This window comes from Musa acuminata, chromosome BXJ2-9 (assembly GCF_036884655.1).
Source record: "Musa acuminata AAA Group cultivar baxijiao chromosome BXJ2-9, Cavendish_Baxijiao_AAA, whole genome shotgun sequence".
Taxonomy (NCBI): domain Eukaryota; kingdom Viridiplantae; phylum Streptophyta; class Magnoliopsida; order Zingiberales; family Musaceae; genus Musa; species Musa acuminata.
In genome coordinates, this window is record NC_088346.1 from 5,807,094 (window position 1) to 5,829,229 (window position 22,136).

General features: G+C 40.6%; 4 protein-coding genes and 1 long non-coding RNA gene across 8 annotated transcripts; 4 read left to right on the forward strand and 1 right to left on the reverse strand.

The window, feature by feature from the left end:
• The first annotated feature begins 887 nt into the window (after positions 1 to 887).
• Positions 888 to 3,804, forward strand: LOC135623317 (serine decarboxylase 1-like). Its single transcript, XM_065126137.1, has 6 exons — positions 888 to 1,142; positions 1,277 to 1,646; positions 2,115 to 2,346; positions 2,482 to 2,675; positions 2,758 to 2,891; positions 3,098 to 3,804. The coding sequence occupies exons 2-6, from the start codon at positions 1,337 to 1,339 to the stop codon at positions 3,665 to 3,667; spliced, it is 1,440 nt and encodes a 479-aa protein (XP_064982209.1). The 5' UTR covers positions 888 to 1,142; positions 1,277 to 1,336; the 3' UTR covers positions 3,668 to 3,804.
• Positions 3,805 to 4,200: 396 nt separating this feature from the next.
• On the forward strand, positions 4,201 to 5,058 carry LOC135623318 (RING-H2 finger protein ATL78-like). The gene has a single exon (XM_065126138.1). It carries the CDS (start codon positions 4,357 to 4,359, stop codon positions 4,948 to 4,950), a length of 594 nt encoding a protein of 197 aa, XP_064982210.1. The 5' UTR covers positions 4,201 to 4,356; the 3' UTR covers positions 4,951 to 5,058.
• Positions 5,059 to 7,140: 2,082 nt separating this feature from the next.
• Positions 7,141 to 9,435, forward strand: ACT1 (actin-3). Its single transcript, XM_009418623.3, has 5 exons — positions 7,141 to 7,260; positions 7,784 to 7,853; positions 7,937 to 8,330; positions 8,412 to 9,025; positions 9,177 to 9,435. Exons 2-5 carry the CDS (start codon positions 7,794 to 7,796, stop codon positions 9,240 to 9,242), a joined length of 1,134 nt encoding a protein of 377 aa, XP_009416898.1. The 5' UTR covers positions 7,141 to 7,260; positions 7,784 to 7,793; the 3' UTR covers positions 9,243 to 9,435.
• Positions 9,436 to 13,098: 3,663 nt separating this feature from the next.
• Positions 13,099 to 18,202, forward strand: LOC135622801 (tubby-like F-box protein 8). Of its 2 annotated transcripts, none has more exons than XM_065124990.1 (6): positions 13,099 to 13,341; positions 14,116 to 14,172; positions 14,298 to 14,739; positions 14,959 to 15,046; positions 17,010 to 17,142; positions 17,223 to 18,202. In XM_065124990.1, the coding sequence occupies exons 3-6, from the start codon at positions 14,392 to 14,394 to the stop codon at positions 17,950 to 17,952; spliced, it is 1,299 nt and encodes a 432-aa protein (XP_064981062.1). In that variant the 5' UTR covers positions 13,099 to 13,341; positions 14,116 to 14,172; positions 14,298 to 14,391; the 3' UTR covers positions 17,953 to 18,202. The 2 variants fall into 2 exon arrangements, with proteins under 2 accessions (XP_064981062.1, XP_064981063.1); XM_065124991.1 differs by having other exon boundaries at positions 14,154 to 14,172.
• Positions 18,203 to 18,797: 595 nt separating this feature from the next.
• Positions 18,798 to 22,120, reverse strand: LOC135622802 (uncharacterized). 3 transcript variants are annotated; one of them, XR_010491164.1, is made up of 4 exons: positions 21,785 to 22,120; positions 21,324 to 21,573; positions 19,622 to 19,685; positions 18,798 to 19,465 (listed from the first exon to the last, which is right to left on the reverse strand). It is a non-coding gene; the product is annotated as an uncharacterized LOC135622802 (long non-coding RNA). The 3 variants fall into 3 exon arrangements; XR_010491165.1 differs by lacking the exon at positions 19,622 to 19,685 and having other exon boundaries at positions 21,785 to 22,103; XR_010491163.1 differs by lacking the exon at positions 19,622 to 19,685 and having other exon boundaries at positions 18,798 to 19,224; positions 21,785 to 22,092.
• Between the last annotated feature and the right edge of the window lie 16 nt (positions 22,121 to 22,136).

A 22,136-nucleotide genomic window follows, 5' to 3' on the forward strand; every position in this document is an offset into this window, starting at 1 on the left:
AAATAATAAATATACAATAATAACATTATAAACGTAGTCCTACTTCACATGTATATCATGAGAAGGTTATATGTTATATATAATACGAAAAAAAATTTATGTCAAGATTAAAATCAAATAATATTAGATTGAACTCACGATATGTAATTTTTGATAATATCTGAAAAAATCTCTGTGTGATATGCAAAACCACTATCCCCAAATCCAAATATCACATATCTACAAGAATTGTACACTTATCTTTTTATAAGATCACTTATATTATTGGATTACGAAGGTTGAGAAAGAAACTATAATCTTTCGTTTATGTCTTTTATGAGATGCATCATTTAGCCCCTAGAAATCATATTAATTTATAGGTAAAAGCAAATGATTTAGGATAAATGATTAGGAGAGTTCCTTCCATGGCATCCCTTAAGAAAACCTATTGTAACATAAACTTATTTTTTATTTAGTAATATAAATCTAATTAATTTTATTATATATCTTATTCAATTATATAGGATCATATAATCTAACACATATAAAACTTAAGATCAAGATTATAATGCAACTGTATCATTTGGTGGCACTTATAAAAATCCATGTGGTTTCCCTGCATCAACTTTTGTTCGCTTAAATTTTGCTATCTACGAATTACTGGTGGTTTAGTATCTTTGCGAGAAGCCTATCGAGATGATGGCCTACACGGAAGCATGTATCTAGACGGACCTAATGGCCTGTGTTCATGAGATTACGAGGCCCAACCCAAATAATCGAGTTGGGCTCATCAGGCTATTAGGCCATACGTAATCCAAATTATGAAGACGAAGATGAAGCCACAGTTTTACGCTTTGAGCGTAACGCTACACAAGCTCTCGCATAACGCTCACTGCACAATTGCAGTCCATCCCATCACCGATCAATGTCTCTGCGTGACCTGCGTAACGCTCTTGTCCTCGATGTCTCCCAGATCGGTCGATCGGTCGACCCCACTGTTGCGCTCAATGTTAGAGCACCGTTTCCACGTTGCCTGCCGCTGGCGATTCATGTTATCAGCATATCATGCACGCGCGTTGGAAGTCTTCCGATAAGTTGCAAGAATCTCTCTCTCCTCTGCGAGAGAGAGCGAGAGAGCGAGCGAGAAAGGAGGAGGATCTGTGGTGATGATCTCCTCCTCCTCCTCTCTTTTATTTTCCTGCATCTCCGTGTATCCATTGCCACTTCCCCCTCTGTTTTCCGTTGTTTTTAAGTAGATTTTTCATTTCGCTGATTCTTGTTGAATCCGGTGGCCTAGTTTCCGATCTAGTTGTTGGAAAAGCCGCCGCAGGATTGGGTCAATTTTCTTGAGGCAGAGATGGTGGGGAGCGTGGGGAATGGCTTGATGGATCTGAGGGAGAAGGAGAAGGTGGAGCCGTTGCCCAGGGAGTTCGATCCCGAGGAGATCGTCCACCCGAAGCCGCCGCTAGAGACGGAGGGAGTTGGAGGAGTGGAGGGGAGCGGGAAGAGCAGGGAGATCGTGCTCGGGAGGAACGTGCACACAATGTGCTTCGCCATTAAGGAGCCGGAGGCCGATGACGAGGTCACCGGGGAGAGGGAGGCTTACATGGCCAGTGTCTTGGCGAGGTACCGGAGATCCCTCATCGACAGAACCAAACACCATTTGGGTATACTTTGAGCTTCTTCTTTTACTAATTTTTTTCAGGAAATTTCACATATTGACTGCATGAGAATGTTGTCCGCTTTTTCGTTAACAAACAAATCAACGGACCCGACTTGACGATCTATTTCTTTAATAGATCCCATTATTCTTGTTCGGTGGTGGTGCGATCGTTGGAAGCTGCAGATTATCGGATTTCTCATCGTTCATGTCTATTATGATTCAAATGCAAAACTAAGCTGATTGTGGATCACATAATGTCTTTTACTTCTCTTTCTTTTTTTTTTTTTGGGCAAAGATCTGATCCCATTTCTTCCACCATTGCTTTTGTTTTGTGTTCTACCAATTCTGCACTATCTTGTGATGAAACTATCTATACGGTGTTCTGTTCAGATATTTCATTAGTGGAATATCTGAATACTTGACGTTTAACAGAGTTAGATTTCTCATATTAATGTTTGCTTATCTTTTATAGGTTACCCGTACAATCTGGACTTTGACTATGGTGCTCTAGGGCAGCTGCAACACTTTTCCATCAACAATCTAGGTGACCCCTTCATCGAGAGCAACTATGGCGTCCATTCTAGGCAGTTTGAAGTTGGGGTGTTGGATTGGTTTGCTCGGCTTTGGGAATTGGAAAAGAATGAATACTGGGGTTATATCACCAATTGTGGTACCGAAGGGAATTTGCATGGTATTCTTGTTGGGTTAGTGCCTTTTTCCCATTAAAACTCACTATGACTGTGAACTTGCTTTGGGATATTTACTTATGTAAAAACAATGAAAATTCTGCAAGATTTCATCATAGCAATAATTTGAAGTGTTTGAAATTGGTTTGCCAGTAGGGAAGTGTTTCCAGATGGTGTTTTGTATGCCTCGAGGGAATCTCACTACTCAATTTTCAAAGCAGCAAGGATGTATAGGATGGAGTGTGTGAAGGTTGACACTTTGGTCTCTGGTGAGATCGATTGCACCCACTTTAAAGCTAGTTTACTCCAGAACATGGAGAGACCGGCCATTGTCAATGTCAACATTGGTGAGACATTTTCTGTACTGACTCTCTTCCACTCTTTGCCTAAAGGTAGAAGTTGTTGATCTCTAACTATTATCTCATGTAGGAACCACCGTAAAGGGAGCAGTTGATGATCTTGACATGGTAATAAAAACACTTGAAGAAAATGGCTTTAAAGATCGATTCTACATTCATTGTGATGGAGCTCTCTTTGGGCTCATGATGCCATTTGTCAAACGTGTATGTTCCTCTATGTTTCATTTTTTGCACTAGTTTCCCATTCAAGTTTTCATATAGTTGCAACTATGCTAATGCTGCTTCAAAAAGGTTTATATTTCAATCGAAATATCTTCATCTCAGATCATTTACAATTATCATTCTTCTTTTGTTTATGTTGGCATTTTCATTCCGGTGCTAAAGTTTCCAACACTGTCTATACTCGACAGGCACCTAAAGTGACATTTAAAAAGCCTATTGGAAGTGTGAGTGTGTCGGGTCACAAGTTTGTGGGTTGCCCTATGCCTTGTGGTGTGCAAATAACAAGGTCGAAGCACATCAATGTCCTTTCAAGTAATGTCGAGTATCTTGCTTCCAGGGATGCCACCATCATGGGGAGCCGAAATGGCCATGCCCCGATCTTCCTCTGGTACACCCTGAACCGAAAAGGTTACAGAGGGTTTCAGAAGGAAGTTCAGAAATGCTTAAGAAATGCACACTACTTGAAAGACCGTCTGAAAGAAGCAGGAATCAGTGTGATGCTTAACGAACTTAGTAGCACTGTGGTCTTTGAGAGACCCAAAGACGAAGAGTTTGTCCGGCAGTGGCAGCTTGCTTGTGAGGGAAACATTGCTCATGTTGTAGTGATGCCCAATGTCACCATCGATAAGCTTGATAGTTTCTTGAATGAACTACTTCGGCACCGTTCATGCTGGTACCAGGAAGGAAATATCTCACCTCCCTGTATCGCTGCAGATATAGGCGAGGAGAACTGTTGCTGTGCTTTGCATAAAAGATAACGTTTTCCTCTACCACAGTCTTCCTTGGAGATTGTTGCTTGAAATATTTTGGTTGCTTATCTTAGCCGGAAAATAACATTTGACACTTGTGATACATATGATTTGCTATTAGCGTGATATAAGTGTTCTGTTTTGTTCATTGGTTCGCATTCTTATCTTTGTTTGGTTGATTTGATTTCTCCATATAAATTTATATGAAGATCCCTCACCGTAATTGTATCTCTGATTCCAAAGTTTATCATGATTATTATAATGAAAGCATGATTCTCCATGTTCTTACTTCTTTGAGGTCCGCATGAATTGTAACCTTAATATCTTTAGTAGTAGCAGCACAGCAGCAGCAATAATCTTCCAATATAAACACGACCAATCATAATTAATTTGCATGTCGTAGTGCTTTGCAGGCGAAGTGTGGGGGGCCCGCGAGCTAAAAGGACTTGGAAATGGAAGATGGACTCTCTGCCAATGGAGGTATCTATCAGTGTTCACAAATTACTCTCAAAATGATATGATTACAGCCACATTTGCAATGTGATGTCCAAAGCCTCCATCACATCTGAAATCTAAAATAAACAATTAGAAAAAGGTCAGTTATCTTTCACATCCTCTCTCCTTATGTATACTGCTTTGGACACAATCCGACGGTAGTTCTCCGTCGGCACACCACACCAAAGAAGAACCCAACAGGCATGTCTTCCACTTCCACCCGCATCCAATCCCTTGTGCTCGAGATCTACTCCAGAAGACTCCTACTCCACACTGCACTCCCCTGGCAGCGCTCTCCGCCGACCCCCGGGATCGCCGACATCTCAGATTCGCAAGGAAGGGTCGTCGATCCCACCGCCGTCATCGTGGTCCTCACCGCCCTACTGTGCGCCCTGATATGTGCGCTGGGCCTCAAGTCCATCATCCGCTGCGCGCTCCGGTGGTCGAACCGGCCGGCACAGACCGGGCTCAGAAGGAAGGCCTTGCAGCGGCTGCCGAGGCTGGTCTACTCCGCCGGGGTGAGGCTCACCGGTGCAGTCCCCGAGTGCGCCATCTGCCTCTCGGAGTTCGTACCAGGTGAGCACATACGGGTCCTTCCTAGCTGCAACCATGGGTTTCACCTCAAGTGCATCGACCGGTGGCTGACGGCGCGGTCCTCCTGCCCGACCTGCCGCCGGTGCATGCTCGTGGCGAAGACCGCGGCTTGTGCCGGAGAAGGCCAACCGGGTCCGCAGCCGGTTCATGCAGTCCTCGTGCCCTTGGAACCCGAAGGTCTCGCCACGACCCACCACTCCTAAGAAGTGTTATTGGCCATTTCGGTTTCCGTCTGCCAACTACACGGCGTGGTCTGTACATAATTCACCTTCCGAAGGATAATCCAGTGAAGTCGATGTGGTTTCCACTAATCTTTTTGGGCACTTTTCATGTTCTTCTCCGCATCTCGAAGCCCTCGAGGTCAAGAAGTGGCCTCCAACTACGAGTCAGTGGCAATGGAATCAAAGCGAAGTCCACCAAGATTTCTCTAAGTGTATATATCCAACGTGCACCAGTAGCAGAGTAAGTGAGCCGAGTCGAAGCATGACGTATCACCGCCTCATCTGTTTTTGTTTTCTGTTTCGAGTTGCAGAAAACAAAAGCTCGAGACTTCCATTTTAGGACACAGAAAAAGCTTTCGAAGAGTTGATGGCACAAAAAAAAAACGTTTTGCTTTTAGAACGCTTCTCCCCCTCCTTTTTTTTTCTGCTTTCAGAAAGCTAAAAGGAAACTTGGGAAACACTTTTTTGTTCTTAAATCATCAGAAAACAGAAAAGTCAGCGATCTATCCTTCCCTTTCCTTTCCTTTCCTTTCCTTTCAATTTGTTTTGAACAGAAGAAGACACGTCTTGATTTCTCATAAAAGACTTTGACCGGAAATATTTTGAGATGATTCACAACAATATCAGCCAGCAAGCTTCTCTGCAAATGCTTCCATCTTAAGTTCAAAATCTCCACTTTTAGATCAATGATAGCCCGATTAAAATATTATCCATATTGACACTATCACACATATAACCAATATTGTATATTTTCTTAAGTTATTGCGACTATCAATTAGAATATTATAATAAACCTCGATATCCATAAAGCGAATCAAAAGATAACCTTAATCCATTATCCTGACTTTCTGAGAGTAAGGGAGATAAAGCGAACTTATGAGCTCCAAAAGACGTTTTTGAGGGTAAAGGAGACCCAACGAACTTATGAGTTATTGGTTCCCATACTCCTTAATTAATATAGGACTAAATGATCTTATCATATATTATGAAGAAGAAAAAATCAACTCGACCTTTATTACAACATAGAGTTATAATTTAAATTAATACGATTTTAAAATCGTATTCTTAAAAAATAGGATTTTTTTTTACAGTTCCCCTCGATTAATAAATAAGTCACTTATAATTATTTTTTTAAGATAATCAATATGAATAAGAGTTTCAATTCGAGATGACATTGGTTTTTAAATAATAAATTTAAATATGATATAAAAAAATGAGACAATTCGATAACAAAACGTATATTATATACAATAAAAAGGATACCGTGCATCGACTATTTGTTAAAACATTATGGTAATCCCACATAAGTATTATTTCGAGGACTGAAATCCCCTCAAATTACCAAGTTCAACGAGTCAACAAAGTTAGATCAACAAGACAACCAATGCATTCGAAATCACATAATTGGTGAAGAATCAATCGGAAGAATCTCATTGCTTTGTCATCCAACACGTTCTTTACATATTAAAACAGTGCGTAGAAAAATATAACTCGTTGGTCACACATTCCCATGGATGTTGTCGAGTAGCAGATCCCAATGGGGACGGAGAATTAAGTTGTTGGTTGCACATGGGACGCTCGACTTCTCTTGATCCCGCGTACCACGTGACAGCGAAGACTTATGGTTCAGTGCTGTCATTCGCCAATAGTGATCTGCCACGTTATCGCTTTCTTTGTGGATGGGCCGGCCTTAAATTGCGAGATGGGCCGGTCCTAAATTGTGAGATGGGCCGAGTCCAATTGACGGAGTAAAAAAGAACATAAACAAGAAAAAGAAACGGAAATCTCCGCTTCGCCAGCTAATGACGAGTGGCTGATGGGCTGGCGTGGGCGCACGCCCGCCTCCGCTCCTTCACCTTTGCGCACCGCACGTTATGCCGGGCCCGATCCGACGGACCACATCGCTTTGATCCGACCCACATGGAAGACCGCCGGGATCCTGTGTCTGAAGCACGGGAAAAAGAACAGAATAGACTCCTTTCATTGGATATCAGTTGGGGCTGAACTCATCGTTCGGTGGGTTCCACGTTGGTTAAGCCAATAGAACTCATATATAGTCTGTTTTGTCGCTTTTACGAGACACAGGAACCACATCGACGAGCACTTCTTCTTTTAGTCTCGCGACCCCAATGATGCCCGCAAAATTTTAGTGGCATACAATTAAGTGGAAACCCATTTCGAATTCGCCCTATTTAAAAACCCCCATCCGCTCTCTCTCCCTCTCTCGTCGTCTCTCCGCCCCCCGTTCTCTCTCCCTTCATCCTCGGAATCGTGGACAGGCCGCGGTGTAAGGTCAGTCGATCTCTTTTTCATCTTCTTCGCTAGAATCCCATCGGTTTTGGTGGATGCTTACGTTTTTCTGAGTCATCTTTTAGAATCTACGACGTCGTAGATGTGTGCTTTGTTATGTGATCTTGAAGATTGTTGTTGTTGTTTGGTACCGTCTAATTGTGTATCGAGCGAAGATTCGGTAAGTCATCGGCCTTCGATGTTCTCAGTTGATGTGGATGCCGAAGCGTCTCTTTTCCTGCCTTCTCTGCATCGCGATCGGTTTTGGATTTGCCTAATTTCTTGGCATGTGATGGTAAATAGTGCGCTTGGGTATCAGATCTGAAGGGTTATTAAAGGCATAAGTCTAGTGCTTTAGACGATCTTAATGTTTAAATAAATCGATTACGGTTTCCTTCTTAGGTTTCTTGTCCTGCAATAATTTGATGCTCTCAGTGCTTTGTTAGATTTTCTCGTTCGTTACAAATAGAAGATTACGTTGAAGTTGAAAGCATGTAAAGAGCTCATGTCAAATTGCATTTTGCAGATCTTCTGAAATGGCCGACGGTGAGGATATCCAGCCCCTTGTTTGTGACAATGGTACTGGAATGGTCAAGGTTAGTCATCCTGATCCCATCCCATGTTCCAAATTTCTTCTTGCACTCATAATGTTGTGAATAACACGATGGTCCTCCTGCAGGCCGGTTTCGCCGGAGATGATGCACCTAGGGCTGTGTTCCCTAGCATCGTGGGCCGACCTCGTCACACCGGTGTCATGGTTGGAATGGGCCAGAAAGATGCCTATGTTGGTGACGAGGCTCAATCGAAGAGAGGTATTTTGACCTTGAAGTATCCTATTGAGCACGGTATCGTTAGCAACTGGGATGACATGGAGAAGATCTGGCATCACACCTTCTACAACGAGCTCCGTGTTGCCCCCGAGGAGCACCCTATATTGCTCACCGAAGCCCCTCTCAATCCTAAGGCAAACAGAGAGAAGATGACCCAGATCATGTTCGAAACCTTCAATGTCCCGGCCATGTATGTTGCAATCCAGGCAGTTCTTTCCCTGTATGCCAGTGGTCGTACAACCGGTATGTCTGGCTTAAACGTAATTGTAATTGATGTCTCATGCATCGAATGTAAATGCTGATCTGTGGCACCCCTTTTAATAGGTATCGTGCTTGATTCTGGTGATGGTGTGAGCCACACTGTCCCTATATATGAAGGATATGCCCTCCCTCATGCCATCCTTCGTTTGGACCTTGCTGGTCGTGATCTCACGGATGCCTTGATGAAGATTCTTACTGAGAGAGGTTATTCCTTCACGACCACTGCTGAGCGAGAAATTGTCAGGGATATCAAGGAGAAGCTTGCATATGTTGCCCTGGACTATGAGCAGGAGCTCGAGAGCGCTAAGACCAGCTCCTCCGTGGAAAAGAGCTATGAGCTGCCAGATGGACAGGTAATCACGATCGGTGCAGAGAGATTCCGATGCCCAGAGGTTCTCTTCCAGCCATCTCTGATTGGTATGGAAGCCGCTGGTATCCATGAGACGACTTACAACTCGATCATGAAGTGTGATGTGGATATCAGAAAAGACCTGTATGGCAATATAGTTCTCAGTGGTGGAACGACTATGTTCCCTGGAATTGCTGACCGCATGAGCAAGGAGATCACGGCCCTTGCACCAAGCAGCATGAAGATCAAGGTGGTTGCTCCACCAGAGCGGAAGTACAGTGTCTGGATTGGAGGCTCCATCCTGGCTTCCCTCAGCACATTCCAGCAGGTAATGTCTCGATCAGTAGTGTCTGATTGCTATCTCATGCATATCTCTATGTTACATTATGTGTTTATAAATATATCTGACTTGATTTGCCCGAGTCTATGCATGGTAGTAATGGTTTTTTTTTTTCTTTTCTTTTTGTGACTAATGACAGATGTGGATTTCCAAGGGTGAATATGAAGAATCTGGTCCGTCGATTGTCCACAGGAAGTGCTTCTGAGCTTCATGGGTCCTCAAATTATGTTTACTCTTCAGACTGTTTTTTGAATCTAAGTTATGTAAGTTTATTTTCCAAATTGATGTGGTTTTAATCTGGGGGACATGTTGGGTTTGATCGAGTTACATTTGTACTCTAGATACCATGAACATATATGCAATGACTACCCATTTATCATAAGATAAATAATTTGGTCTGTGTTGTGTGTCTAATGAAATGTGAAATGTATTTTTTGTTATATTAATTGCTTAGTAGTAGATATCCTATATGGAAGTTTTCAATATATCTTTTGGAGAACTAGCATTTGCAGCAGCTACTTTTGATCTTCAGAGAGAGAGCTTTTAGATGTATTGTTGAAATCTGAAACAAGTGGAGGAATGGGTTATGGGATTCAAAAATGCTGTCAACCATGTGAGATTCCAGGCCACTTTTGTTCGTGGGGAGACTGGAGGAGGCCTCCAGGCTGTGGCTAAAGGCCTCTCGGTAGACAAGGTAATGGAATGGTTACTTCAAAAACCAGGGGTCACATGTTCCATGAGAATCTCCATCATCGCTCCTTGCGTGGTATATACTCCTTCTAACTTTAAAGATTGTTGTTGAAGTAACTCACATGTGTACTTTTTTATGCTAAAGCTGCTGTTGTCTGGAGCAAATATCTTAGTCGTTTATAAGATGTTATGTTATACGATTAATCGTGTGTGTTATAGGAAGTCTCAAGAGGATTAGACATTGATCCATGTAGATATAATATGTTTCGAGTCTAATATTCATAGGTGTGCGTACATGCTTGCGCTCCTGTGTGTATATATATACATATAAACCATTCCCATTCAAACTTTTGCAAGATGTGTATGAAACCATTGGGTGTATATTCATGTAAAATAGTTATGATATTCTAACCTAGATTTTGTACATTTGAAAAACACATAGTATGCTAACTCTCTCTCTCTCTCTCTCTCTCTCTCTCTCTAAAAATCTTGTGGGTCGAGGAACTCATTGGAAGTTTACTGTATAGTTCTGCAGCATAGGCTTGTATTTCGGATTACATCCTTCTCTCTCCCCACTTCATAAAGACTTATCTAGCAAAGGTTGTTGATTATTGATATCGGAGATTGTTGGTTTGCATGGTCTCGAGGAGAGAGATGCAGGCATGCCAGGCATGGCTTGCCATTAAAGGTCTATTGCGTGTTGCAGCTTCATCCAGCTGTTCATTTACATGAGCTCCTCTTTCTTACTGCACCTTTTCTGTGAAGCCTAGACAGCTGAGAGACACGAGTCCTTTCGCCGAAACATCATGACAAGCCATCATCCATCTTCTTTTTATCCTTCTTAATAACTTGGAAAACAATTGCAAACAAATATTCAATTGGTTTGACTTGAGAAAGATCAAATTTTCCTCTTTTTATCCTTTCGTGCTTTTTTAACCCATCAGGTGGCTAAGGAATGTGTTCGACAATTGGTTTGACTTAATTGTGTACTACAATAATTTCCTTTCGTCCGCCCCAACAGTTATCATATTAGAAACATAATCCTGTTGAGTTTGAGATCAAAATTAATATATATATTAAACTGAATATCAATTCACCTACTCGTTCGATGAGTTGTCATCGTCTTTATTTGAGCTGCCAACGCAAGCAAAGTCATTAATGTCTTTACTCCAATAGTCATGCAAGTTGTTTCTTCTCGTAGCGAGAGTAACATCAGCAAATCCAGTCCATAGTCGTCCATTGTTTTCTAGAAAATCAAGAGATTGTTGAATTAATGCTGATTTCTGTTATTTGATCCTCTTTGCGTATAAATATTGATCCCAAATCTTGTCATTTACCATCATCATCATTCAAAAATTTCAAGATATGTGATTTTGTTTGATAGGTTCTATTACGACCAAAAGTAATTGATTCTATCAACTATTATTGTTTTTGATTCGATACTGTTTTTTGAAAACGAACATAGCAATAATGATTTATTAAATTAAATAAAAACAAGTAAATAATATTAGTTTTTCTTGTTTAATTCACTAAATTAAATATTAACTATTATTGTTTTTGATTCATTTTATCACGATACTGTTTTTTTTGAAAATGAACATAGTAATAATGATTTATTAAATTAAATAAAAAAAATAAGTAAATAATATTAGTTTTCTTGTTTAATTTACTAAATTAAATATCAGTGTTAGAGTTGATAGGTAGTACATCACTAGTCAAATATCATCTGACATATGATCAACTCATCCCTTATGATCATTAACGAGTTATAGAGGTTGAAAAACTCAATCCGCTCCTCCGCCCAAGCTATAGAGGTCGGGAAACCCAATCCCCTCCTCCGCTCAAGCCGTAATGATTCGAAAACTCAACCCTTGTCTTCGCCGAAGGCATGGAGGTCGAGAAACTCACAAGGGTGATTGTTTCTTGTCATTGAAGAAACCCTTCGATTGAACTTAAGTTTGTATTCCCTTAAGTCAAAAATGATGTTCATCTTAAGATTGGAGCTAAAGGATTCCTTTCGGGCATGAAGCCCAAGCGGAACAGGTTAAAGTAGTAGTTAAGTCTTTTTCCTCAGTTTTGATAAGTGAGACAAATTTCGCTTGAAGCATGAGTAGATCCCATCCCCCTACATAATAAAAAAAATGGTAGATTCAAAGGCACAAGGTCCTATCCCCCTCTCCTCCTCTCTCCAACGATCGAGAAACCTGGTCTTCTCTGCGCCTATGGTCATTGCCAAGGAAAGCATTGAGGTTAATCAACCCAATCCCCTTCTTTGCTTGAGTAATGGTAGTCGACAAACCTGACCAGGTGGGGAAAAGACATGGAGGTCAGGAAGTTTAACCTTGTTTGACCAAGGTGTATCATTTGATGATAGGGGGGGTAGGTAAGTGATGGATCGCTACCGTCAGTGCTCATGCCCCTCACCTGTAGTCCTCCGCACTCAAAGGAGGGCAATTCACGTTGACAGAGATTGATCCTCTATCGATGAGGGTTCGTCGACGAGGATCGACCCCTTGTCGGGGGACAGGAGTCATCAATTCAAGATGCGAATGCCCTTTGACCCTGTCAGTGTTCGCCTAATTCGCGAAGTTAGAGAACCAATAAAAAAGACATAAGCTTGATGTCTCAGAGGAACTATATGTTGTACTTCAGATCCCTTTCACGAGAGTCCCAAAACACGCATTGGGGACACAAAATGATAGATATCACATTATCAGCTAATCATCATCCAATATGTGACAATCATGTAGTGTTTATAGTGAAAGGAGAAGACTGAGACCACCCTCTATCCATCTGCCCGCATAGGCAAAGGTTCAAGATAGGTATTTATAGACCTTTATTGCCCATATTGATAAGAGACTAAGGGGAGGCGACCTCCTCTCAGTAGTATATTGTCTATTTACGACTAAGTATAAAAATACATCTTCAATACAATAAAAGAGAGAAGAGATTACTTTTCGACCACTTACCTCCACATTCGTTTATATTAGGTTACTAACATTGATATTTTCACTTTGGAAGTATCCCGGATAATCGTGTGCACACGATAATTAGTTAAAATTAAAGAACTCTATTGTCTAAATTTATTTCAGATAAAAATCAATGACTTAATTAGAACGTAGAACACACTTACGGCCCGTCGATGCACAACTGCCGTTGCGTAACGGGCAAAAAGTCAAAGGTCGATTTTGACCGATGCGATACTCGCAAAAATTACACTTACTTGTATATTACAAGTACCTTTTCTTCTCGTAAAAACTCTAACTCGCTTCGTCGAGCATGTGGGCCCGACAGAAGAGCCATGACGAGTCTGCGACGAGCACATGGGTAGATGGAGAAACCGAGTAATAAATATGTCTATTATCTTTTTCACACGTCCCTTTGAGCCCATCGAGCGAAAGAAAAAAAGGAAAGGAGGAAAGTGTAGTCGGAACCCGGCGACAGAGGGGGGAAGGGATCGGAAGTGAGATCGGGTGGCACTTAGATCTGGTGATGCAGAAGTAACAGATACCGATGACGGAGGACTACTTTCCCTTTTCCATTTTGGAGTGCGGTGGGGTTATAAGCGCTCGTTCCTGAGGCACTTTGGGTTGGTTTCCTCTTCGATTTAAGAGGTTCGTTGTAAATTTGCGATGCTTCTCCATTTCCTGATGATTTCTATTGTTTTGATACGTTTTCATGGGTTTTCCGTAGGATCTGTCTTTTTTGGGCCGTTGAGTTTCCATAGATTTACTTTTTGTTTGGTGTGGATCTATCTATTTTATCTGGAAGGGTTGGAATTTGCACGGGATCTTCTGTCTTGAAATTGGAAGGGGAGATGGAAAAGGCGTCCTTTTTTGTGCTTGATTAACAGTACTCCTTTGCTGACCTAATGCGAAGGTTCTCTTTATGTGATTGTGTGGTTGAAGCATTTCGTCGTGAAGAGGAAGAACTTGACCTTTTCAGCGTTTGTGCCCTTCTGGTTGTCGTCTTTTGCCTCGGAAACTATCTCTCTCCAACCACGAGATCCGATATGTGTAGTCAACACTTGATCCTAAAGTGTTATGTTGATGAGATCCTCACTTTTTTAATACCTTTGTCTGTTTTCAGTTTAAGCGTAGCATGAAAATTTATTACGAAGGTTTAGCTCGAAACAATATGCGACGGCATGTAGAAAATCAGAGCTTGATTCGCAACAGTGAATTTTTGGTTAGTTAGATCAGGTTCTGTGCTTCTGACATCTCTTATGATAGAATGGTTTGATGGTTCTGTGATTGGCTTATTCAAAGAAGTGTCCGCCACAGCACTTTGTTGTTTCATTCAGATTAAAGATGTCGCTTTATCAAGTATATTGCTCCTTTTGTCTTTGTTCTGCATTTTCTACAGATTAATCATATAGTCTTCTGCAGCCGCTAATTTTTTCTATGGTGCAACGGCTTGGTTGAAGGTTCCCAGGGTGTGACAAGGTAATGAAAGTTGTGTCAAAAGCAGAAATGTTGCTTTGTAGTACTTACGAAGCTTACTTCAATATATGGGCCTATAAATTGTCTGAGAGGCATTTCTCAAATGAGGTCTTTTATGTTTTGTGCAGCTCATTGTTTATGTCTGGGTGACTGCCATTGGTATAGTAGTGTTTGGCCTTTGTGCCTCTTCGGAGGATCTACATTCGGCCTTGGGCTGCCTAAATGTCGTTCCGCAGTATTGTTCGTGATGTGAGAGATAGTTTTGGGAGTTTATCTCGGCGTGGTTTTGAGGCACGGCTCTCAGGCCATCACAGGGGAAAATCTCAGGGTGCAGTGCATGAAGTGCTCGACCAATGTCTGGTGGTTCAGGATAGCTGCTGGGCTAGTCTTCCTCCTGAGCTTCTCCGTGATGTGATCACCAGGTTGGAAGCTAGCGAAAGCACATGGCCTTCACGTACAAATGTAGTGGTTTGTGCAGGTGTTTGCAGGTCATGGAGGGAAATGTGTAAAGAGATTGTCAAGAGTCCCGAGTTCTCTGGAAAGCTCACCTTTCCAGTCTCCCTGAAGCAGGTGATCCTCATATTCTTTATTTTTATTCTGTTAAAAAATAGTTTGTTGCTTTTGGATCATAGAAAGATATTGGTGTTATCTTCTCCTGTTGTTATCATATGTGGTAAAGCAGACTGTTAGAGACCACAAAACTAAGTTGCCTTGTACGCGAAGTACTATACAAACTATATGTTCCATATTTGCTTGTAATTTAAACTAAAAGTGTTTTGCATTTTTCAGCCTGGTCCACGGGATGGTTCCATCCAATGCTTTATTAAGAGGGACAAATCAGCTCTTACTTATCATCTTTACCTGTGTCTTAGCCCAGGCAAGCTCACTTTCCTCTCAGTTTTTGTTATTAATGCTTTCATCTTATCATTTTGGACTTTTAGCTCAAGTGGTCATTTATTTTCTTGAATTTGGTTCATGTGAATGCAAGATGAAGTTGAAACAAAATTTCTGGATAGCTTGAGGCTCGAGCATTATCAATGAAGTTATAGCAAGATTTACATGTTCCCCTGATTAATTGACAGTTTTAGTATTGGGTTCCTTCTGATTCGTTCAGCATTTTGTTCTTGATATTCTATTTTACGTCTATGTCAACCAGGGAGGATGTTTTCACTCTTGAACTTGCTATTTGATTTTTAACTGTAAGATAATACTTAAGGTGATTGTTTGCATAGTAAGATCGTGAGGGTCGGATCTCAAAATATTTGCTTCAGATGAGTCTCATGGTTCATTAAGTTGGGCCTCAAAGTAAATGTCATTAGCTTTTCTAATAAGTTTGGTGCCTTAAAGGTGCACATTTGTAATGTTTTATGTCATTGCATGGACTCAGTGTGATGGGATTGGTCAATGAGAAGCTATTTGTGTGGCTCTTTTTTATTCATTCTTGCCCAGCATACCAAGACATCAACCAACATGGGAAAAAGCAGGTAACTTTCCTACAAGACAAGGTGAACATACTAAAGAGATCACTAAAATAGATCCCCATGGGGAGCTTCTGATCTCCAAGTCAACCAAGGGGTGAAGAAAACAAAAGGATCTAGGGAAGTAGAGAGCAACTGCAGAAGGTAGCTAAGGGTGTGGATCCTGTACCTTGGGTAGTTGTGAGGGCCCCAGCAAGCCCAAAATAGTACCGTGTCAGTAAGCATCAGGAAACAAGCCCAAAATTTGATCACCTATGAACCTGACATATATTATAGTTTATAGGGTGCCAGGGTGTGATGGTAACACTGTGCACTAGAAAAAGGCTCATATCTGGCAGGTGATTGAACCTCCAAAGACTCCAAGATGGAGAACTAGGGTGGTTGTCAATTGCTTTGCAGGCAGTACTTGGTAATTGGTCCTCTGTCTTTTATGGAGCCATGTCGGAAACCTTGGATCCTGTGGCAGAGGACATGATTGTCATGTTGGACCACCCTACAGCATTGTACATATTTTATTAGGTTTTTTTTTAATGCTTACCATGATATTTGTACATTTTAAGGGATCAAATTAGATTTATTTGTGAAAGTGACGAAATTTTATTTGTTTGAGAGATTGGAAAAATTATTAAACAATATAAAAGCTTTTTTCCTCCCAAACAGAAGGAAATTGGATACTTCATTTTGGAATACCAACTTTCCTCCTCTTTCTTCCTTATTTCTTTTCTGTTTGTTACTTTTTTTTTTAATTCCATCCGTTGCTTCCATCTCTTTTCACTTACTTACTTGTGCTGTGTTTTGTAATTAATATAACACTCTATCCTTTGAGTTAATGATTTTTATTTCTTATTATTAGAAAATATTGAGTGACAATTATATCTTAGTTTTAAGTTCATTTCATATTCAAATTTAACTTTCATAAGTTAGTCAAGTATTTTTGCCTTGCTTCAATAAGTGGCACACCTTGTTTCGCCATACATATCATGCATCGGCTTCGAGATATCTAGACATGTTATTTTTCCATGAACCTTCAACAATTCTGAAATTAGTTCATTCAGCGTTTTGCTTATGTTGATGTACATTGATATCAGTCTTACTTCATGCACCTTGCTCTTGTTGATGTACATTGATTACTATAATTGTGAAGATTCTCTAGAGTGATGTCTTTGTTGCTTCTGTTGCCTATGGTCATAAAGATGGAAGTGGTAAGGGTTGTTATTACTTCTTGGAAAAATTGCTTTCAAATGCTACTGGTCACTGGTAGTTTCTGCATTATGTATTTTGAGCTTAAGTGCAATGTTTGTTTTTCCTTGTTACTAATAATATTTTCTCTTCAAGTTCACTCATCGAGCTTTTAATCTGTAGCTGTGCTTGTTGAGAATGGGAAGTTCCTTTTATCAGCTAAGAGAATTCGTCGCGCAACTTGTACAGAATACATAATATCTACAAATGCTTGCAAGATAACCAGATCAAGTAACACTTATATTGGAAAACTGAGGTACTAAAAGTGATATGATTTGGAAGTTTCGTGTCCAACAGATGTTTGTCAACAACTAATATTCTATGTTTGCATCATAGGTCAAATTTCCTCGGTACGAAGTTTGTAATGTATGATACCCAACCGCCATATAATGGGACAGCTTCCTCCCAACCTGGCAAAATTAGCCAGAGATTTTACTCCAGAAAGGTCTCACCAAAAGTGCCAACTGGCAGCTACAATGTAGCCCAGGTGACATATGAGCTGAATGTGCTGGGAACAAGGGGCCCTAGGCGGATGCACTGTGTTATGCACTCCATTCCTGCCTCAGCGCTCGATGCTGGTGGAACAGTCCCCGGTCAACCAGAGAATCTGCTTCCCCGCTCTCTGGAGGATTCTTTTCGGAGCATATCGTTTGCCAAATCATCAATTATGGATCAATCCATGGATGTCAGCAGTTCACATTTCTCAGACATTACTGGAGGAGCTAGAGTGGCAGATGCTGAAGACGACGAGGCCAAGGAGAGGCCTCTGATTCTTCGTAACAAGGCTCCCAGGTGGCACGAACAGTTGCAGTGTTGGTGCCTAAATTTCCGGGGGCGTGTGACTGTGGCCTCAGTCAAAAACTTCCAGCTCATTGCTGCGATACAACCATCTGCAGGGGTTCCAACTCCATCACAGTCAGTGCCACCAGAGCATGACAAGGTCATTCTACAATTTGGAAAGGTTGCAAAGGACATGTTTACCATGGATTACCGGTACCCATTGTCAGCCTTCCAGGCCTTTGCCATCTGCTTGAGTAGCTTTGACACCAAATTGGCTTGTGAATAGAGAATGGCTTGGAAGAAGAACCAATATCTGGTACCAGATTAGGGGGCTCTGCTCTTAATGTATGTTATCTGTTCCTGCTTTTAATGCCATCACTCTGACTCAATTAACTGTTATCCATTCTCTGCTCATCTTTGTTTTTCTTTCCAAGTTTCAGCTTCTGTAACAGCCTTTCCATGTGGTAACCAAATGAATTTTATTGAGTTCACATGTTTATGGCTATGCCTTCTGTGGCCAGCCTTTTCCTATTCAATCCACAAATTTGTCTGGTCCCCTCTAATTTTTTCTTAATAGTTATCTTTTCTTAATCTGAAATGGCTGGTTGTTTGAGGGCCTGATGCTGACGCAAAGGCTGTCAATTATTAAATAGTTATCTTTTCCTGTCATTTCCCGGTTATTATAGAAACTGAGGCCGCAGTCAGGGCATCCATGATGAGAGAGATTGTACAGTATGGTGAAAGTGTTCTTGCAGCATGTATGAGAGAGATATATGTTTCTTCAACTCATCTTTGTTGAAACTGCTGATCATGTTATTTATAAAAAGCACAGGGAAATGAACTGTACATTCAACTTAAAAAGTATCAAAGTACATGACATGTGATTATGAGAAGAAGAATGGGCAACCTCAACATTTGCTACCTAAATTAGTCCAGGAAGAACAAGTGAGCTCCATATGCAATTGGTTTAACCTATTAAATCTCATTGGAGATTTAATAGGTTAAATCTCCACAGAAGAACATTGGAGAGAATCCAGCTGTCTTCCTTTACCCATTAGATCAAATCAAGCCAATCAAAATGAAACGGGAGTGATAGATAGAGAATTAAGTTGATCAAACAAATAAAGCATCTGGTTATCATAACTTGATCATCAAATCAAACATAGATCCACTAATCGCCTACTAAAAGTTTGAGCAGGATAGAAAGATCAAACAATTGGGGAACATGTGCCACTTTCTACCAAGTTGGTATGTTCACAGTAAAGAAAAGAATGAAGAAAACTGAGTTGGAGCAAAAACATGAACTATAATCAATGGAAGCATCATTTTAACAAGTCTGAACCTTTCTTTTTCTGTTGACAAGCAATCCTGAATCTATAAGATCCAGATCCATCATCATCAAGAACACCACACGGTGCATCATTACATGGAAGAATCTTTATGCAGCCAGCTTTGCGCTGAGCCCTCATGATTTGCCATCGCCCTCCCATGCCAGAAAGAACCATCGTTGCTTTGACAGAGACACAGAAGTGAGCACTGCCTCCCCTGTTGCATCTTCCTGGAGGTCAAAGATAACTTAAGTCAGGGCAAAGCAGCATGAGCAGATATAGGGAGAATTAGGTGGGACACATGGATCATGAGTCATGAGGCCAAATATATTTTTCATTGGTCTCGTCACAGAGTGCCATGGTGGGAAAAGCACTACTACGTTATCTGTGATATAATATTGCACTCATAATGTCCATTTGCTGCTCTTACGTTCTCCTCTTGTCGGCCATTAGCTGCTTCCTCACCCAACTCTGGCAATAATACATACATGAATAAAACCGCAGAATGAATATATCTACAACTATGTTTTTAGCTTCTCCCGAGTAACAAAGGCAAAAGCTAAATTACACCGTGTCAAATAGCCTCTCAATAATGAAAATACTATGGTAAATGAACAAAGCTCTTACAGCTCTCCAAGGAAGTCATCAAAAGAAGAGAGTTTACACCCCACAAGTCCCTCCTTATAAGCCTCTGCAGGCAGATTAGCTCCTTTAACCATGTGTGAGATATTGAAAGTGTGACAAATCTTCAGCACAGTTTATAGCATGCTGAAGTTGTAAACACTAGCAAGGACATCATGAGGCTTACGAAGAATTCATAACCTTGAAGGGTTCACACAATGAGAACCTCATAGAGACTTAAAAAACACAAGTTTTATGCCTCACCTTTTTGTTCTCTTTTGCACACCTGATAAAAAAAACATGTGCTATGGTGTAAGATGACTCAGTATTTCGTAGTATTGTATAAATCTTCATCGGACATTTTCGCATCCAAACTGAATGGTCAATTTCTAATAGAGTTCTATTATATGCCACAACCCAATATCTGTCTTAACATGATTGTGGAAATATCATGTTTCATCATATTTATTATTTATATTTACTTCAGTCAAGACGACACTTAAAACATATTTGGCTTGGTAAATATGTGTATATTTCATCTCAGCACGTCTTAGTGTCAAATTATTGGTCATATGGGTGAGTCGAATGTAAGTCTGGTGAGCACCGATGATATTACATAAAGCAAATGTTTCAAAGTGTGATATGCATCCATCTCTTGGTTGGTGTAAATGGATCAACCGCCATCAAATATGTTGCAACATATGATAAGATCACATCCTTTTTCGTCACTACAGTATTTCCTATGAATATGTTTTTGACATTGATACGCTTGGTTCTTCCATGATATTTAGGGTCCTTTTCATGAAAATTGCAGCTTGACTATTACAATGAGTAGTTACTAGTTTGTCAGCATCCTTAACTATTCCCAAGAGATCCTCCACCAAACTATTCTTTGCCCGAATTGAACAATATACAAAATTAGCTCTCATTGTTGCCAATATTATGAAATTTTATTTCTTGCAAAATTAGAACATGACATAATTATTAAGCAAAACAAGTAGATCTATGACTATCTAGGTCCCCTGTCCAATCCACATTTACATGTGTCACTAACTATAAATTGTTTCTTGATATTAAGAATATCTAGGATTTTTTTTTTTTATCACCTTCCAAAGCTTTGTTCCAGGGCTGGACTTATGGCAGTTAACTAATCTTATAACATAAGCTATAGCTGGCATTGTAGACATGGTAGCATATGTTCAAGTTTTAACAATACAAAGACAAGGTACTTTGCCATTTTATTCTTTCTTCTGGAGTCTTTGGACACATCTCAAAGCTTAGGAATTGATCTTTTTGCCACAGGAGTGTCAATGAGATTGCACTGTAACATTTATATGTGTTCTACTACTTTCCAGGTCTGACATTCATGTGAAAAGTTGATAATTTTTAAGAACAATCTGTTTAGATCTTTACACTAAAAATATATGCAACATTTTTCCAGTCTTTTATAATTTTGACAATTTGTTTATCATTCCAAACTTCTAATATGTCACTAATATACGGAGACAAGATGACAAATTTGTTCTCTTTGTATTTGATATCCACATAGTGATTCTCATTGATCATATCATGAACTTACAAGACATTATAGCTTATGTGAAATTCAAGATATTTGAAAATTTGATACGAAGTAAATAATCGCAATCTACAAATCCTAATTGAGAGTAGTTCAAAATGTCATGTACAGATCTTACGGAGAAGCGCTCACCGGAGTATGCCTCGAAGAGGCTTTGCGATTGAGGCTGGAGCTTTTATTACGATAAATTGCAGCATCGCAAATCCCTGCTTGCAAGTAAGGTGGCGATGACAAGACCGTCCGCACGTAGTCAGCTCACCCTCTTTCTTCCTTGATCTCATTGGCAACGACAGTAGTCTTGTGCCATGTAACCTCCTCATCCACCTCCGGCGGGAAGCCACCACCCATGGGCGGGGATCTCGTTCCACGGCCAGAGACCAACCTAGATATCAGTACCATTGGAAAAGGGTAAACCAGAGTTCGAAACTTCAGCCACAGATTACCAATACCCATGACGACACTACTAATTAGCGTACATGGCAGTTGCATTCGAAGCTAATGTTCAATAATTCTTTTCATCAATGTCTAAAACATAAATGAGCAAATGGAACCAACCAGATACCTGAATCTGATATCAGAGAATCGGATCGTACCTCTTGTAATTTGAAATAAAGGATCAATCTTTGGTTAATTCACTCTCAGATCTGTGTGTAATCGCCTCAGGAGAAGACACTGTTCGCCATAAATCACTCTCATATCTGTGTCTAATCAGTGTCGGACAACACACCTGTTAGCCACCACGCAAGACACCCCAAAGGGAAGAAGAAACCCCAAACAAGGGGAAGAGTTCAGCTCGTGTAGGGTTTCCCAAAAAACCATAGTCCGTGGGCGTATCCGACCCGTTAACCCGACAAATACTCATGACGTTTGATGTGGCCCTTCATCGAACTATCCAAATCTGGAGGCAGACCTATGAGCAGGTAAACAACTGGGTAGGAAAGGAGT

Coding starts and splice junctions, on each gene's coding strand:
- LOC135622801 (XM_065124990.1), top strand. CDS start 14,392: ATGTCGTTCCGCAGTATTGTTCGTGATGTGAGAGATAGTTTTGGGAGT. Junction 14,740..14,958: donor TTCCAGTCTCCCTGAAGCAG/GTGATCCTCATA, acceptor TGCATTTTTCAG/CCTGGTCCACGGGATGGTTC. Junction 17,143..17,222: donor ACTTATATTGGAAAACTGAG/GTACTAAAAGTG, acceptor TTTGCATCATAG/GTCAAATTTCCTCGGTACGA.
- LOC135623317 (XM_065126137.1), top strand. CDS start 1,337: ATGGTGGGGAGCGTGGGGAATGGCTTGATGGATCTGAGGGAGAAGGAG. Junction 1,647..2,114: donor CAGAACCAAACACCATTTGG/GTATACTTTGAG, acceptor TATCTTTTATAG/GTTACCCGTACAATCTGGAC. Junction 2,676..2,757: donor CATTGTCAATGTCAACATTG/GTGAGACATTTT, acceptor TATCTCATGTAG/GAACCACCGTAAAGGGAGCA.
- ACT1 (XM_009418623.3), top strand. CDS start 7,794: ATGGCCGACGGTGAGGATATCCAGCCCCTTGTTTGTGACAATGGTACT. Junction 7,854..7,936: donor ATGGTACTGGAATGGTCAAG/GTTAGTCATCCT, acceptor GTCCTCCTGCAG/GCCGGTTTCGCCGGAGATGA. Junction 8,331..8,411: donor TGCCAGTGGTCGTACAACCG/GTATGTCTGGCT, acceptor CCCTTTTAATAG/GTATCGTGCTTGATTCTGGT.
- LOC135623318 (XM_065126138.1), top strand. CDS start 4,357: ATGTCTTCCACTTCCACCCGCATCCAATCCCTTGTGCTCGAGATCTAC.